The sequence below is a fragment of the Narcine bancroftii genome, chromosome 6 (assembly GCF_036971445.1).
Source record: "Narcine bancroftii isolate sNarBan1 chromosome 6, sNarBan1.hap1, whole genome shotgun sequence".
Lineage (NCBI taxonomy): Eukaryota > Metazoa > Chordata > Chondrichthyes > Torpediniformes > Narcinidae > Narcine > Narcine bancroftii.
Genome location: NC_091474.1, coordinates 26762696 through 26781961, shown reverse-complemented (window position 1 = coordinate 26781961; position 19266 = coordinate 26762696). Strand labels below are relative to the sequence as shown.

General features: G+C 38.0%; 1 protein-coding gene and 1 long non-coding RNA gene across 4 annotated transcripts in view; one reads left to right on the top strand and one right to left on the bottom strand.

Moving 5' to 3' along the window:
• The window catches only part of unm_sa1614 (un-named sa1614), a 115738-nt gene that overhangs the window by 82498 nt on the left and 13974 nt on the right, over window positions 1-19266 (bottom strand). For 2 of the 3 annotated variants that reach the window (XM_069884401.1, XM_069884403.1), the window contains exons 2-4: window positions 11014-11086; window positions 6908-7053; window positions 542-613 (exon numbers count right to left, since the gene is read on the bottom strand). In XM_069884401.1, coding sequence (XP_069740502.1) covers window positions 542-613; window positions 6908-7053; window positions 11014-11086 — 291 coding nt within the window. Of the gene's footprint in view, window positions 1-541; window positions 614-6907; window positions 7054-11013; window positions 11087-19266 lie in introns of those variants that run through there. The other variant, XM_069884404.1, reaches the window with a different exon arrangement.
• LOC138735866 (uncharacterized) overlaps window positions 1-19266 on the top strand; it is a 43124-nt gene that overhangs the window by 18182 nt on the left and 5676 nt on the right. The window lies entirely within an intron of this gene.

Genomic DNA, 19266 nt, shown 5'->3' with positions numbered 1-19266 from the left:
AGTGGCCCTGCCAGGAGTGGGGGTTGAGAGAGTGGGAACGTACTCATGTTTACTGACAATTACAAAAACTCAATTTTTGCCATTTGCCTTAAATCCATAATCGGTTACCTGTTCAGTAACAAATCAAAAATTTCACAATTTCATCTTTATTCTTGAGCTGAACTTCAAAATTTTACAATTTATTCATCACAAAGTTACAATCAATTTTCAAATATTATCACCCTTTCTTTCAACTCCATCTTCGTCTCATCTTTGCCATTGTCGAAAGCCATATTGATTTCAAGTTGTAATACGTTTGTTACATTTTGCAGACTTCATTTGCAGTAATCAGCAAAAATTGTTTGAGAATTTTTTTTAGTAGTTTTCTCCCAAAGGTACAGAAATAATATCAGAGAATCATCTAATACCTTTGTGCCCACATAATAAGCTATATCTGATGTTCCAAAGTAGTATAAAAATTAGAGAACATTCATCATTAATCATTCTATAATAGAACTCTCCACAAATAACTTTAGTAAAATTATAGTCAATACTTCCTTACCCCCTTGACTCCTTTCAATTCTCCTCTCAGCAGAGAGTTCATGAAAAATACAATATGGTTCACACTCTGCAACTAAAGAAGAAAAAATATATAGTCAGGATTGTGAAGGAACAACAATAATATGCAACATATAATCAGATGTGACAGACTCGAAGTGGAAAAAATGGATGGTAACTGTAAAATAAATGTAATGACAAATCATTTTCTTTTTTAAAAGTTCAGAGAGTTTACCACAAGGGTGTGCAAAAAAAATGAAGAGCTGGCTTTCAACTTACAGTAATTTGAGTAGTATCTGTCACTTGAATGAGAGAATTAGTGAGGAGGGCTGCTCTTCATGTGCTCATTTGGATATCAGGTTAGGACAAGACTGGGCATGGTACCTTTTGCTGTCAAATTGTCTCCCAGAACTCTCTGCTAAACCATACAAAGATTTATTGCTTTTTGTTTCTTTGAATTATAAAAAGTAACTGGAGCCTTTTAAACAATTGGATATAGCAATTTCAAAAAGATTAATTTTGAAAGATATTTAAAATAAAATCTGTGTTTCATTTAAATCAGTGAAGTTTCCAGATTTTTGTTAGGTTGTTATCAAAGGACACGGAGCACAGTCATGTGATAATGCTGCAGATTAGTCATGCTGGGATTGAATGTCGAAACAAAGCAGGCACAGGTTCTTAAGTTTCTATTTTATACATAAAGATTTTTGTTCATATAGGTCCTTCTCAAACCAGTCCTTGGACAGATTTTATTGATGATAAAATGATCTATGGCAAACATTTTTAAATGACTTCCATGAAGAATTTCTTGATTTAGTTATTTTCTTGACTCTCTTTTTGACTAGACTACATTGACTTAAGAGCAACTTGTAGAATTGTGAAATCCTCTTCAATGATTGTGGACACACCTTGCACTATATGCTGATTTTTTCAAATAGCAACTTCACTTGAAATAATACTTGTAATATATCCTTCTGTTGCATACGTAGTTCATGGACATATCAACATGTGTAGAAATTAACACAAAAAAAAATCACATTTGAGAAATGGGATCAGACTGAAGAATTTCATGACTAGAAATGTGCAAATTAACAGTTGCAGGTCAATTCATGTCAGTTTCATGAGATATGAACATCACTGGCTATACCGCCATGTACTGTCTATCCCTAATCACCTTTGAAATGAGGAGGCAGCTAGCAGTTACTCTCATTGGTGGCTCTGGAACTATAAAGCCACATTGAATAAGAACAGTATATTTCCTTTCCTGCAGTTCATTTGACAATCAGTTGGATTTTAAAGGCAATCCAAGAATTTTAATGTTATTATTATTGAGTATTTTACTTTTAAATTCCCAATTGAATTAATTACTTGAACAAAATCTCCAGCTTCTACAGAGGGATTCAAACTTGTATCATAATCTGCTAACTTAACCACTATGATATCATAATGTTATGCACAGATAGCTAACTAGGTAAAAACTGTAAATATTTTGTTTGACCAATAATAGTGCAAAATATTATTTTGTGTGATAGGGTATAAGATTTTAAAAATGCAGACCAAAAGCAATATAATAAACAGCTTTAAGAGGCTACATCCACTTGCAACTGCAAAGTGAAATCATTTCATTCCAAAAGTATAAAGCCACAAACATTGGACTCTTCTCATTCGTCCCACATCACAATTTGTCCACCAGCAGCGTATTCTCACTTTAATTATGTTTCCCTGTCCTCAAAAACTGAAAGGTGAATTGCCACTGACATCTTGTTCCTTCAACTAAGTGATCTGAAATTTTTTAAAATTATATTCACTTTTATACAACACTAGCTTTAACTGTTGATTCAAACAAGTTGGAATATTTTAATTTCAATCAAATCACATATATTCCTGTTGCTGTGGACCAATTTGAGGCTATAAAGATGGATATGAGAATTCAGAATAACCTTAAACTTTTATTAAGTCAGGCAAGATTAATTTGTGCCTAACTATAAAACTTCAATTAAAAAAAAATAGTCAGGACAAAGTCTGTGACTATTCTTCTGGTCCTTGGGCATCTGGTGCACTAATACATGGAAGAGCCCAGAAATGTGTAGAGTGGCATTTAAGTGTCACCTCTTCCATGATTTTGGGCCACAAATATGTAGTCTGTGAATGGTGTGGACAATTTGTTCAGAAGCAAGATTTCCCAATACTCATGATGCCTGTTTTTTTGGGCCCTACAAAGCCCTCTTCAACAAGCTCCAACCTAAGTGATTGCAAAGGCCATCCTCCTCGTGACAATCCTGTAATGTTCTCTTTTCAAATATATTAATCTAAAGACTTTCATTACTAAAGGACATTCACTCCTTGTTCTGACACCATCTAAATCAGTGGTTTTCAAACTGCCGCCCTAAACACTCCACCTGAAGCAATCCCTATGCCTCAAGTGCTCTGTGATTAGTAAGGGATTGCTTAAGGTGGTATGTGAATGGGAAGAAAAAGTTTGAAAACCACTGTTTTAATCATGCCTAATTGACTCGTTAGGTGCACAGTTTCATTACTCCAAAGGAAATGGGCTAATGACAATTTTCTCAAGCAAAATATTTCAGTAACAATTGGGTCAAGAGCAGTGGTTCTCAGCCTTCTGTTCCCACTCAAGTACCACCCTAAGCAATCTTTTACTAATCACAAAGCACTTATGGCATAGGGATTGCTTAAGGTGGAATGTGAGTTTAGGTGGGGGGAGTTTGAAAACCACTGATCTAAATATATAAAAATACAAGCTTATTTTTAGATTTCAGAGTGCTGTTGATAGAGATTTCCAGTTTCTGATATGTTTGCCATGACTTCATTGCCAAGGTCACCCCATAATTCTGACAGTATACATACAAAAAAAGGGTCTTCAGATCTGCTATCAGGATAAGGGGTTCCTTTTATTGATGGAAGAATACAAGCTTATCAACAATGTTCTGTAATACAAACAATAAAAATAGCAAATATAAGCCCTTTTTAAGGAGTGATCCCACGATGCTGCTGGCTGATTGATGGGGGAAAAAAAAGGCACTCTTATCTTTTATAAAGACCTATAAGGCTGTTCCAGCATTGCTTTTATGGAGAGCGGCATCAGAAGCCATCCTCCAGAGCTGAGGGAGGCGAGGCAAGTGGTGCAATAGAGTTTGTCGTTGCTGTGAGGTTGAACATACGCCCCAAGCAATGGCTGTCTTAGTTATCCATAATTCCCCCACGCAGCAGGAACCACTTTGGGAACCGCAGAGCAGTTTCAGCTGTGTGGGGGATTATGGGTAACGAAGACGCCCACTGATCCTTCTGCATGCTGAGGGACTCTGACTTCCAGCACTTATGCTATGTTGCTGCTACTGCTACTCCTGGGTCACAGGATGATGGCGTCGTCGCGACATCATCAGCCCGCCCCAGCCAGCCGCTTGCAGCGTAAGTACATTTATGGAGCGAGGCAGAGCGCTCTGCTCCACCTCTGCGACCAGCCTGAGGAAGGATCGAATTCAGCAACTTGGAGCTGTGTGCCAAGCATTTATGGAGGTAGGTTCAGCGACATGAGGTCGGAGAATATCTGCCTTTACGGTTCAATTTTTTTCCTCTATAAAAAGGGCCTTTAGAGTGTTAGAATCTAGAAATATGCTTAAAACCCATTGTTTTTTAAAGAACATATTCTAGTGAGCTCAGAGAAGCAAGGGAGTTAAATTACATCTTCATCTAAAAAAAATTCCAATCAAAAAAGCTGCACAGTAAAGATAAGATTGCCTTAGCTGTTTAGACCTCTGCTTAAACGGACTTAAACCTTCTGTTGGACGTTCTGCATATTTACGTTTTTGCAGTTTACATGCATTGTTCCTCCACAATAGAGAGTAATCTGATAATTTAGCCAGACCATAATTTACACCCATAGTGAGAAAAAAATTGCACTGACAATTACCACTGGACAACAAAAAGCACTACATAGGACGGGAACCTTTCTGATATACAATGTCTTCAGAAATCATAATTATAGTAATATTTGAAATAATAAAAAAAAACTGTAAATGTTTGAATGAGTAATGGCAAAAGTATTGAATCAAAATGGCTTAACAGCAATGAAACCACAAGTTAAAAGCAGAAGTCAAAATAACATCTTCCTTCTCCTTTTTACTGTTTAAGCCTCTACTTTTCTCTACAGCTAATGAACCAAAGCTGACCAAAAATACTGAATAAATCCCAAGTATTCCAATCATTATGTTAATTTATTTTGCATGGTTACAGCTAATATTAGTTAAATTAATGCCAATCTGGCAGTCTGGCTGGTGCTTTAAAATAGTCTCGCAAAAAAAAAATGCTGCTAACCAAAGGTAACAAAGTTTTATATTTGGATGTTGATACTTCTTATGGAGCTGTCATTGAGCAAATAGATTTATAGGCTATGTCAGATGACAGCACGTTGGTTATAATGGATCACATGGAAGCCTAACTGATCTCGAGTCTGAAGCAATGCAACTTGGTTTTCAGTTATAGTGTGATCTACTAATTTACTGAAGCTCTTTGGCTCCCAATTTTATTTTAGTTCCCATTAAACAAAAATTTAAAAAGTCAGACGTTTTAGAGTCACTAAATCATTTGAATTGCAGAATTACAAGCAGCTTGCAGTCTCTCTGACCATTCAATGCCACCAACAAATTTGGTGCACACAGCTCATGCTCAGGTCAAAGTGACTTCTTAGTAAATTTAAACATATTGGTGATTTTAGTATTAATTCATTTTGCAGCATAGTTTTTGTTTCATTCTCAGATTTATTGTCAAGTGCACAAAAAATCTACACAACATATACATGTAAACAAATAAAGAGCTGTAAACAGATAACGAACTTAAACTGACTGTGCAATGGAGAGAAAAAAAAATCCAAAAAGTGCACAAGTAAGAGTCCTTGATACAGTTTGTTGTTGAGGACTCTGATGGTCGAGGGGTGACAGCTGTTCTTGAACCTGGTGGTGCGAGTCTTCTGGCACTTATACCTCTTTCCTGATGGCAGCAGCGAGAACAGAGCCCGTGCTGGGTGGTGTGGATCCTTGCTTCTGTTCTCCCATGGCAGCACTCCCTGTAGATGTTCTCGATAGTGGGGAGGGTTTTGCCTGTGAAATAAGGGGGCTATGTCCATGACCTTTTACGGGGCTTTATGCTCAAGGGCATTCATGTCCCCAGACCATGATGCAGCCGGTCAGCACACTTTCCACCACACATCCGTAGAAATATTCCAGGGCTCCTGATGTTATGCCAAACTTCTGCAAACTCCTGAGGAAGTAGAGGCATTGACATGCTTTCTTCACAAAGCCTTTGTGTGTTGGGTCTAAGAAATATCCTCCAAGATAGTGCCTCCCAAGAATTTAAATTTGCTCACCCTCTCCACCTCTGATTTCCCCAATGATCACTGGATTGTATATCTCTGGCTTTCCCTTCCTGAGGTCAACAATCAGCTCCTTAGTTTTGATGACACTGAGTGCAAGGTTGTGGTTGGTGCACCATTTAGCTAAGTTTTCAATCTCCCTCCTGTTTGCTGACTCATCATCTTTCTTTATACAACCCACTACAGTGGTATTGTCGACAAATTTGTAGATTGAGTTGTCATATCGAGCCACACAGTCATAGCCACACAAAGTGAGTAGAGCAGGGGGATAAGAATGTAGCCCTGTGGTGCTCCGGTATTGATGGAGATGTTCTTGTTAATCCTTACTGATTGTGGTCTGGAGGTGAGGAAATCCACGATCCAATTACACAACGTTGAGTCCCACATCTTGGAGTTTGCTGATCAGCTTTGAGGGGATGATGGTGTTAAATGCCAAACTGTAGTCAATGAAGAGTATCCTGATGAATGCATCTTTATTGTCCAGGTGTTCCAGAGTTTTGTGGAGAGCTATTGAGATGATATCCACCGTAGACCTGTGGCTATGATAGGCAAATTGGAACATATCCATTTAACTGTTCAGACAGGAGCTGATACGCTTCATTACCAGCCTTTCAAAGCACCTCATTTCTCTTTATAGATTTCTCTTAAATGTTTGTGCTTTGTTAATATTTTGTAATGTTTTTCTTTTTATTATATATTTTATAATAACCATATTGAGTAGCACTGGGCGACATCATTATTTCAACCATGATTTTTAATCAGGTTTTTGCAAACAAATATAAAATTGTGCACTGAGTAAACTGAAAATGAACAAAAACTCGAAGTTCAATGTATGTTAAACCTGTGCCTTCAAGCTTTCATGAGTATGGTGCTATATAATTAAGTTTTTTTAAATAATTTTGTTTCAAATATGGTCACATTTTCTTAATTTTGAATTGTTAACTTGTTCAGCGTTGATTTTTGCACATCTGCCCTTGCCCTTACCAGATTTCTCATTGGTGTCAGCAACTCTCTAGAGTACTCCGCAAATTTACTGAAGGCTTCAGCCAGTGCTAACTCTTCATTACTTTGGAAATTAGCTACAAGTTTTTCCAGCTCATTAACGAATGCTTCCTGAAGGGATATGTCTTCTGCAAATGTAAATGGAACAAAAGTTATTTTCTGGAAAAAAAAATTGCATGAATATAATCCCATTGCTATGATAGGCCTGCCTAAATTTTTACTACTGTTCATTCATTTCCATGGATGCAAAAAAAGAGTTTATTTTCTTGTATTACAAAGTGCTTACCAGAACTGATCAGTCACAAGAAACAGCCACCTAAATGCGGAACAATATTTCTTTCTCTAGTATGAGGTAGGGAGTACAAAAATATATTAAAACAATAGAGAAACTCAAGAACTTCAAATGCAAGAATCTTGAGTTAACAAAGGGGAGCCCAAGGGACTGAGCAGGCCAGGCAACATTCATGGACAGATACAATCAACATTTCAGGTCAGGCCCCCGTTTCCAAACTAAATAATAATGAATAACAATAATGGATAAGCAGAAGATTTTACTTTTGAGTTTGAATCAGAATCAGTTTTATATTTACAGAGCATTTTATATTTGTGAGTCAAGCCAAGAAAATTATGCACTAATTTGTGTTTTCAACCGAGATTTAATGAGGTGCAAACTTTCTGTGATTCACATAAAATATGATATCCAATTCATTTACATTCTTTAAAAATTACAAATATGGAGGCTGCCCTCAATTTAGAGCCATAGGCATCATTTAAAGATCAATTAATTTCTAATGAAATAGCTGATTTGAATACGTGTCATTTACAGTAACCCTTGTGAAAGCTGACTGTGAGGAATATTTATAAAATAAGCAAAGAGAATCAAAAGAGCATTCCTTTACTATGAGCTCTGAAGTTCTATAATTGCTTTAATGGCTGCAGCCAATTAAAAGAAACACACCATCATAATTGGGTTTGAAATACCAAACTTGAGGAAGGAAAGCCCAGTGATGAATCAGCAATGTCAATTTTATCATAACAGTTGGGATAGTTACAAAAGTTCAGGACAAATCAAAGAGATCCTTAATTATATTGATGAACAGCATTTATTATTTTAAATACAGCAGTACTAAGACTTTGAGTTACTACGCTTACAGTAACTTTTTTTGACACGCAAATTATTAGAAATATTTAATGGATATAAAATACAAAAATCTGGTATTTGGAATAATTTCTTTCCAGATAAAATTGAAATCCTATGTTTGATTTTAAAAAAAACAGTAGTTTTCCTTCACACAAATCACTCCCAAAGCTATGATACACAAGATACAAGTTGCCCAAAATAATGTTATGGAGACTAATTCAGATTCTGATCTGTAATTTCCATGATTTCTACAAAGGTGGCAAAATCCTACAGTATTAATTTTAAATAATTACAATACATTGAATGTACAGTCACATATCAATCACATTTACAGCAAGCCTAGTGAAAGATGTGGGAAGGATTACAAAATAAACTAAGAAACTTAAAAAGCATTCCTTTATACATCAACCACTTAATAAATTATTCAACAACAATATGTATTCATGCAGCAGTGCAAACAGGACACTTCAAAGGAGTGTCAACTTATTCTTTTCAGCTGAAGTACTTAAAAGTAGGGCTGTTCTAGAGGAAGATTTGAAGAATTTCTTGGAAGTTTGGATCAAAAATTTGCAGATGCTGAAAATCTGAAACAAAAACATTAAATACTGGAAGCGATCAGCAGAATCAGTATTTTGGGTTCAAGGATTCTTCCTCAGAATCGAAAAAGTGAGGAAAAAAAACTATTTTAAGTTGCAGAGAACAGAGGGAAACTCTGAATATGTAAAGGAAAATGAAATAAACAGATTTAAACGGAGAGGCACTACTGTGGAGCGAACAGAAAATAAGAGTTACCTGAAATTGTTAAATTCAATATTAAGTGCCAGATGAAGGATGATATGCTGAACATCTATTTACCAACATGGAAGCAATGGAGGAGGCAAAAATGGAGAAAGGTTGGAATGAAGGTTGGATGGAGAATGAAGGAGACAGATGAATGGATGCTCAGAGATGCTCTAACAATCTGAACTGAGATGATCTACAAAATAGTTACCCCATAAGAAGTGCAAGTGAATTACTACTTCAATAATAGAGGGAGACTACGTGTTGAATCTTCAGCAGTTGCATGGAAATGTGCCACAAGGAGGGGACAAAAGTGTATGTAATTGAGGAAGTGTGGCTAACTACCTTTTCAATAATGGTAGAATGAAAGCCACAGGAAAAAGGAAGATATCTTCAAAACACTGAAGAGGAATGTCATCATCAGAGGAAACATGATGAAGATAAGGAATGAGAGAATGGATTGGAGTCCCTTTTAGAAGCAGTGCAGGAGGGGTTATTGAGATAACAGTGGGTGCTGGTGAATTTATAATGAATATTGGCTAACCTACTTCTTAAGGGAGATAGAAATGTAAAGAGGAAAGAATTAGATTTGGGCCATGTGAAAGTATGAGAAGGAAAGAAATTAGCAGCAAAAGATAATGAAATTTTTGAGTTCTGCATGAAAGCAGGAAGCTGTACCAATGCAATCAGTAACACAACAGGAAAACAGTTGAGGAAGGGGGCATGAGTTGCACTATAACAAGGACTGTTCTACATATTACAACAATCCAAGAAAGCAATTACACCTTTGACTTGGAGAAAGTGTGTTGAGATGAAAAAAAAAGCTGTTCAATGTGAGGAAGAGTTCAGGCAAGTGAAGGAATTTGGTGAGGCAAAGAACAGATGGTTTCTGTTCAAAAAAGAAATAAAAGAGTCCTCAGCTATCCTGAGATTAGATGTTCATGGCTGATTGGGACTGGTAAACTAAAAACTATCAAAGTGGTGCAAGCCTTCAAAGGTACGACTGATAAATATGAATGTAAGAGGAATAGACTTGGAGAAATTGAGTCAAGATAGAAAGAAAGAAATTCAAAGGGACAAGAGCAGGTTGAAACAATGATTTTCCAGGATAGTCTTGCTGGTGAATTTTTGGAGAGGTATGGAGCCATTGGGTGGGGGGGTGGGGGTGGGTAAGTCCGCGTGATGGGAAACAAAGAGGCTCAAAGCTGTGGAGGTAGTTCAGTCAATGTCCAATGTGTGGAGGTGCCCAAGATGTTCTGCTTTTATAAGGTAGTGACTGTAGCTTCTACCCCAACTCCCAGTTTTAAACAAATTGTTACCTTGATAATTTTGATCTGCACAAAATTGCAAATTGTTTCTCTCACCACTGATGTTGCTTGACTTGCTGAATGGTTCCAGTATTTTCTGTATTTATCTTCGAGGCTTGCAGGATGGGAAGAGATTATATAGTCCCAGAAGAACAGATAATGGAGAGGTTTGAGAACAAGAGTAAGTTTTAAAAAAATTTTAGGCACTGCCAAAACAAAAGCCAATGTAGGTTAGGAAACACAGGAAAGATGGGTAAGCAGGATTTAGTGTTTTAAAAAATGAGCATCAGTTATATGGAACTTTAAGTTTATGGAGGGCATTCCAAGAATCCCTTGGAATCATCAAGTCAGAAATGTCAAAGACCAAACATAAGGGCTACATAAACAGGACAAAAATCAGCAAAGAATAATAACAAAATGATATTGTGTACTCCTCATACATTTTAGTATGCATCTTTTTTTAAAACAATACAGCACAGTCAAAGGGCCTTTAAGCATATACAATTGGTATGACCCAATGGCACCCAATTAACCTACCAACCCTGTACAATTTGGCAGGTTGGAGGAAACCAGAGTACCAGAGAAATTCCATGCAGATCACAGGGAGAACATACAAACTCCTCACAGACAGTGCTGGATTCAAACCCGGGTTGTTGACACAGTAATAGCATTGCACCAACTGCTGTGCAATTTGTAATATGCAAAGACATGTCAATAGTTTACTTTTGGATTCTGTCTAATTAACAGCTGATGTCCTGATGACAAATGCAAAACTCTGAAGTTTAAATATCCATATTCCCTGCATAACAAAATAAAACAAAATGTTACTTAATGCTATTAGATTGAAAGATGCTCTTTACCTTGACCTGAGGTATATCTCATTTTGACTGCCTTCTTCATCTTCTGGAGTACAGACCTGTCCTTGTCTAAGGTCTAGAGAAAGAAAATATCAGTCTGTCAAATGGTCATGGTCCTTTACAAGTACAATAGTGAATAAAAGTGGCCCAAAGTCTGAGAATTTGCACATTCATTTGAAGACTTCTTATGTTTGTCATGAACAAACATCAGTCCCAAAATTCCACAGGCTCTATAGCTTTCTCTCAATATAGGTAGAGGTAATGTGGCACAGGGCCCAAAAATTAGTTTTAGAGATTATGGTGACAAGAAAGCCATGGGGTGTTTACAACTCTTAAATGAGTTTGCAAGAAAGAGGGTGAATTGAACTTGGTGAAAATTAGGAATCAGGCAACATAGTTTTAGACAAACTTACCTTTAGGAAGTGGAAGATGGCATGCTATATGGAAGAGCATTGCTGGAGTGAAGTTTAGAGATAATAAACACATGGCTGAGGGCGTTCTAGGATTGTATTCGCTCGAGTTCAGAAGAATGAGAGATCTTATAGAAACATATAGGATTATGAAGGGTATGGATAGGATAGATGTAGGAAAGTTTTTTGAGCTGGCCAGGGAAACGAAAACGAGAGGACACTGTCTCAAGATTCGGGGGAGTAGATTTAGGACAGAGATGAGGAAAAATAGTTTTTCCCAGAGAGTAGTGAATGTTTGGAATTCTCTAACCAGGGAAGTGGTTGAGGCTGCCTCATTAAACGTATTTAAAATTCGGTTAGATAAATTTTTACATGATAGAGGAATTAGGGGATATGGGGAGAAGGCAGGTAGGTGGAGTTAGGTCATAAATTAGATCAGCCATGATCGTATTGAATGGCGGAGCAGGCTCGATGGGCCATTTTTGGCCTACTCCTGTTCCTATTTCCTATGTTCCTGCAGGATAAATTTGTCCAAAGAGGGTACAGGATAAATTTAATCACAAGGGGCGAAGAAATGTTCAAAACGAAGGATGATTCAACCGTGGCTGTTAAGAAATTCAAAGACAGCATTTTTTTTTTATATAAATCACAAAAATTTGTGGTAACCAAAAGGATTGGGCTTCTTTTAAAAGCCATCAGAAGGCAACTAAAAAATAAGGAGAGAAAGATGAATTGCAAACACAACCTAGCCAGTAACATGAAAGAGGATGTGAAATTTGTTTTTTAAATATATAAAGAGCAAAAATGAAGTGTGGACACTGGACGGCTGAAGGGATAGTAATGGGGGACAAAGAAATAGTGGATGCTGGCTTTCACCGTGAAAGCAGACTGCCAGAAGTTCGAGAGTGTCAAATGGCAAAAGTGGATGTGATTGCTCTCACTATGGAGAAGGTGCTGGGGGAAGTTAAAAGAACTGAAGGTGGATTAATCACCAGGAGTAGATGGACTACATTCTAGGATTCTTAAAGGGGTATCTGAGGAGATTATGAAGATTTTGGTAGTGATCTTTCAATAATCACTAGATTCTGGAATGGTTCTGGAGGACTGAAAAGTTATGCATGTCTATTCTCTCCTTAAGAAAGGAAGGAAGCAAAAGACAGGAAATTATAGACCTGATAGCCTGACTTCAGTGATTGCCAAGATTATAGAATTTGCTATTAGGGATGAGGTTTTGGGATACTCGGATGTACATGGGAAAATTCTTTGAGGAAATAGTAAGGACAGACAAAGGAGAATAAGAGGGTGTGACTTACTTGGATTTTCAAAAAGCCTTTGACAAGGTTCCGAACAAGACAGTTAAACAAGATACGTTCCTATGGTACTACCGGAAATAATTTAGCATGGATAGAAGATTGGTTGACTGGCAGGAGCCAAGAAGTGGGAATGAAAGGGCCCTTTTCTGGTTGGCTGCCAGTGACCAATAGTGTCACACTGGGCTCAGTACTGGTTCTGCTTCTTTTCAGATGTTAATGATTTGGAAGATGGAACTAATGGTTTTGTGGCCACATTGGTGGACAATACAAAGATAGGAGGAGGGGCAGGTGGTGTTCAGGAATCACCCAGTCTACAGGACTTTGACAGGATAGGAGATTGCACAAGGACATGGCAGATGGAATAAAGTGTAGTGTATGATTGTGCACTTTGGTGGAAGGAATAAAGGTTAGAATATTTTCTAAATGGGCACGGAGTTCAGAAATCAGAGGTGCAGAGCGATTTGAGTGTCCTCGTGCAAACTTCCTCGAAGGTAGAGTCAGTAGTAAGCACAGCAAATGCAATAGCATTTGAGTGTGATAGAATACAAAAGCAGGTATGTAATGTTGAGGCTTCATTAGGCATTGTTCAGACCTCATGGAGTACTTGAACAGTTTTGGAATCTTCATTTAAGGATGTGCTGATGTTGGAGAGGGTTCAGAGGAAGTTCACAAGGATGATTCTGAAAATGTGAGGAGCATTTACAGCTCTTGGCCTGTACTTGTTGGAATTTAGGAGGATGTGGGTGGATATTACTGAAACATTTTGAATGTTAAAAGGCGTGGTCAGAGCAGATGTAGAAAGGTTGTTACCCATGGTGGGAGATTGAAGGGCTCCGCTTAGAACAGAGTTGCATAGGAATTTCTTCAGCCAGATCTATGGGAACTTGTTGCCACAGGTGGGTAAAGAGGCTAGGTAATTGTTTGTATTTAAGGCAGAGATTGTAGGTTCTTGATTAGCCATGGCATCAAAGGTTGTGGGGAAAAGGACGGGCAGTGGGGCTGAGTGGGAAAATGGATCAGGTCATAATTAAATGGCAGAGCAGACGCGATGGGCTGAATAGCCCATTTCTGCTCCTATGTCTTATGGTCTTATAGATGACACACAGCAATGGGCCCAGCACTGAATCCTGAGGCACATCACTAATCACAAACCTCCAGTCCAAAAAATAACCTTCCACTGTCACCCTCTGCTTTCTTCCACGAAGTAAATATTCTATCCATTTGAAAAACTGTTCACAATACTTCATGTGGTCTGAACAATGCCCAATAAAGCCTCAACATTACAAAAATTGTAGAGAATGGAATAAGGCCCTTCAGCCCACCTTGCCAACCAAGATACCCTATCTACACTTGTGCTTGGCTCTTGTCATTAATCGTTCTGCATAGGTTGCAACTTTCTGCTTCCATTTGAAAGTCCATAGCTACTCATACCACAGCCAATGTAAACAAGAGAGACTGCGGATGCTAGAAAACTGGAGCAGTACACAAAATGCAGGAGGAATTCAGCAGGTCAGGCAGCATCCATGGAAGACAATAGATAATCAGGCCAAAAACATCTCATTAGAAATAGCAAGAAATGGACAGACACCCAATTAAAAGGGTTGGGGATGGGGGAGGAGCACAAGTTGGCAAGTGATGGAGTCTTGCTGATCACATGGTCATAGAACATGAAAACAGCAGAGATCACCAAGGGGGTACAGTGTGAAAGGCATTCACAGAACTCCCACATAAGAGAGGAAGAAAACCTCTTCATGGTTGGGATACCTTGCAGTGACTTCACAGTGGAACATCTCAGCTAATCTGACAATAGTCTGTTGGTCTTATTTGAAAGGATTTTTGTAAATGTTCTCCGCATCTTTTCTAGTGCATCTTTATCCCATCCAGTTTTTATTTACTTATTTTGTTCAAGTTTAATACATAAAAGTGCTGAAGAAACTTAGCAGGTCATGCAGCATTCTTTATGTAGCAAAGGTACATAACTAATGTTTTGGGTCTGAGCCCTTCGTCGATATGAGGAAAAAGCAGGCCCATGCCTGAATGAAATGGTGGGGAAGTGGCATGGGGAGAAACACCGGGTGGAAGGGCAGAAGAGAAAAAAAATACAATTATTAAATAATTTCTTGCTTAACTCGGTTATCAAGTGTAGTGCTATCAATACATGTACAGTACTTGAAATCACTTTACAATCTTTACCTTTCAATTTTATTCCTCCAGTGATAAACATTGACATTTATTTTAACTTTCTGTAGCCAAACTAACTTGTGGTGCAACCTTTAATGGCTTACTTGTGTCCCTACATCCCTTTATTCTCTAATCACTGAGATTTGTATCATCCAATAGTGTGACCATTATGTTCTTCATGCCAAAATGTTCTTCCCCTCATTTTGTGTTGAAATTTATTTGTCAATTATTTGTCCATTCTGCAGTCTTATTGACATGCACTAGTAATTATTTGTTGTCCTCAGTACTGCTTACATTTCTAAATTGTTAATGTAAATTACAAACATCACTAGTCCCTGCACTAATCACTGTGGACCACAACTCACATTATCCTGCAGTGAACCAACCTTTTCTCTAATTCTTTGATTTGTGACTTGATGCCAATTTGTGGAATATTCTGCTACCTGACTGTGGACACTGTGTTCTCTGCATTTTGTTTCATTAGTCAAAAGAAGGGGTATGTATTTGATGGCCTTTTGAAAATCTAATAAATTCCATCCACTGTATCAATGCTAATATCCAAAGAACAAAATGCAATTACATAGAAAATAGAACAGTACAGCATCGAACAGGCCCTTTGTCCCATAATATCATGTGGACCTATATAAACCTACTCCTCAATCAATCTAACCCTTTCCTCCCTCAGTCCATAACCATCCATTTTTCTTGCTTCCATGATCCTCTCCAAGTCTTTTAAACGTCTCTATTATATTACCATCCTCCGGCACCCACTACTTAAAAAATAAATACATCTGAAATCTCCCATAAACTTTTCTTCACTCACCTTAAACAGATATCCTCTGGTATTGGCCATTCCCACCTTGAAAGAAAAAGTGCTAGCAGTTGATTCTATATGTGTCTCTCATGATCTTGTATTCTTCTATTAAGTCACCTCTCATCTTCCATCACACCAAAGAGAAAAATCCTAGCTCACTCGCAAGATATGTTCTCCAATCCAGGCAGCATTCTAGTAAATCTCCTCTGTACCCTCTCTAAAACTTCCACATCTTTCCTATGATGAGGCACCCAGAACTGAACACAATAGAGTGGGATAACCAGTTATATAGACCTGCAACATTACCTTACAGCTCTTGAACTTAATCCTCTGACTATTGATGGCCAGCACACCATAAGATTTCAAAACCATCCCTTCAACTTGTGTAGTAGCTTTGATCCACATGTTTCTCCATGCTGCTAAGAATTCTGCCATTAACCACACACTTCCATCTTCCATTGTATCACTTCAAACTTCTCCTGACTGAACACTTCTCCGTGCAACTCTTCATCCTGTCAGTATCCCACTGTAACCTACAACAACCTTCGACACTTCCACACCTCCTCCAAACTTCGTATCATCTCCACTTCCTCATTCACTTCTGAATAAGCCACCATGGTGATCCTTATCAAAGCCTTACACATTCACAATTTACCTCATCAATTTGTTTTGTTAAATCCTCAAAAAAAAAAATCATTTTGACTCATGAGGCATGACATGGCTCTCACAAATCCATGCTGACTTTCTCTAATAAGACAATGCTTCTCCAAATGCTAAATCCTGTCCCTAAGATGACATGAAGGTTGAAGGTGTTGTGAATAGTGTCGTGGGTTACAACAGAATAGACAGGATGCAGAGTTGGGAATAAAGTGGCAGATGGCGTTCAATTCGGAGGTGTGCAATGATGCATTTTGGAAGGTCAAATTTGAAGACTGTGTACTTGTTCATGGCACGATTCTCAACAATATGGAAGAATTAAGAGGCATTGAGGTTGAAATCCATAGATCTTTCAAGATGGCATGCAGGTTTTGGAATACTGGCCTTCATTAGTCTGGCACTGAGTTCAAGAGCCTTGAGGTAATGTTACAACACTATAAAACACTCATTAGACCACACTTGGAATATTGTGTTCGGTTCTTGTTGCCTCATTATAGGAAGGATCTGAAAGCTATGGAGAGGGTGCAGAGGAGATTTACCAGATAATTGTCTGGAATAGAGAACATGTATTATTAGACAAGGTGAACAGAGATAGGGCTTTTCCTTTTGGAGTGATGAAGGATGAGAGGTGACAATGGAAGTCTACAAGATTATGAGGGCATTTAGGGTGGCCAGTCAGCACCTTTTTTCCAAGGTGAGGGCAGCAACCACCAGAGGACCTCTATACAAGGAGAGGGGAGGAAAATTTAGGAAGATGTCAGAGTCAGGGATAGGTTTTATTCAAAACATGAGAGACTAGTGAGTGCGAAGAATTCATTGCCAGGGGTGGTACAATAGGGACATTTAAAAGACTCTTGGACAGACACACAGTTACAAGAATAATAGAAGGCTATGGGTGTGAGGTGGTGAGGTTGAGTACCGTATATTTTAACGTACAAGTCGACCCCCATTTTTCAGCATAATTTTAAGGGTTTTATGGTATATCCCATCTACAAGTTGACCCCAATCTTCTGGATGCCTGAGTTGGCCCATTGACTGCCGTATATCTCAACCCCCAAAGATCGCGTGGAGTGATCTGTTGTTTTCAATAAAAATCTGTCGCAGTCAAGTTTTTTTTCCAAGGTCATCTTATACGCTAAATCTGCTTTTCATGGGTTGACTTACGCTGGATCAGCGTGGATTGGATTTTGAGCTGAATTTAAGGTCTCAAAAGTATATCCAGCATACAAGTTGACCCCATTTTTTGAGTTTCACGACTTGATTTATACGCTGAAATATATGGTACATTTATACAGGTTTGCACAACACTGTGGGCCAAATGGCAGAAATATGGCTCTTTTTGGTTCTGTTGGCACTTTTCACAACTTAATTTTTTTTTTAATCTGCTGCCAAATCTGACAACCCTGGGCCAAGGGGCTTGTAATTTGCTGTAATGTTCTAAGAATCCTCTCCAATAGTTTATCCACCACCGATGTAAGACTCATTGGTCTATAATTCCCAGGATTATTCCCATGTTGAACAACATTTGCCATCCTCTAACTCTCTGGCATCACTCCTATAGCCAGGGAGAAAGCAAACAGCATTATAAATGCCCCAGCATTGTATGCAAGGAATAGAATTCCAGATTGGATGTTGGACTCTTGAAAGTTTAGACAAAGAATTAATAATAGTAAATAAAGAATATTCAGAATAGCTAAATATATATTCTCCATGTATCTTCATCGCAGATTAACGTATATTTCAGTATATGTCAAGTTTTGAAACCCTCAAAAATATATGCCAGATATATTTTTGAGACCTTAAATTCAACTCAAAACTCTGCTCGACGCCAATCTGGCTGACGTCAACCCTTGAAAATCGATTTGATGTACAATTCGACCCTTGAAAAACAAAAATCTCAACTGCGATAAATTTTCATTGAAAATTATATTGGGGAAAAAAAAAACCACATTTAGAATCCTTCAAAATCCCTATCATCATCTGAGGCAAAGATGACAGCACATCCATACTCTCAATGTTTAAACAGTCATCATGTGTCCCAGTCGGTATCTGATGAGGCGCCTTCAGCTTCATCGTCAGTGTCCTACAATAAATCATCTTCCGTGCCATCAATTGCACAAGAGATACCGCACTTTTAAAAAAAACCTTGACTTTCACTTTATCCTATGCTTTAAGCACAAAGTCACTCAGCTCATCAAGTGATGCATCGCCCCACCTTTTGTGAATGATTTTTCTGTACTCGTCATCCATATATTCCATTCTTCACACAGATGGTCTTTGAATGGCTTTTTCAAGTAGACATCGCAAGGTTGCAATACAGACATCAAACCACCTGGGATAACTGTAATGCAAGTATTATGTAGTGCTAATCTACTTTTAGTGTTCTCAGTTAAGTGGGTACAAAACACATCCGGGACCACCAAACTCAGTTCCTTGTGTAAATCGACTGGCCTCATGTTCTACACATGGTCTATCCATAGTTTCACACCATTTTCATCCATCCATCCTTTTTCACGAAAATGTACAAAAATACCTGCTGGGAATTTTAGGTTTAATTTTACGCATGAAGATTACCACGGGTCTTAACTTTGTCCTGTCGACCATGCATGATTACACCATGGTAAACCTGGTCCTTTCATAGCCTGTACTTCTGGTTCGTACAGTTTTCACACTATTCTATTGCCCATCATGTCGAAATTCATGAGTTTCATCCATGTTTCCAATATTTGCCAATACAAACTGGTGTTTCTGCCGGTTACATATAATAAACTGGTGAAAATTTACATCTTTATGATCAAGATATTTTGGTAGTTCCTGAGCAATTTTGCTTTTTGTCATAATACCTGATTTTTCCTGCTCATGAAACAGTTGCACATGCCTT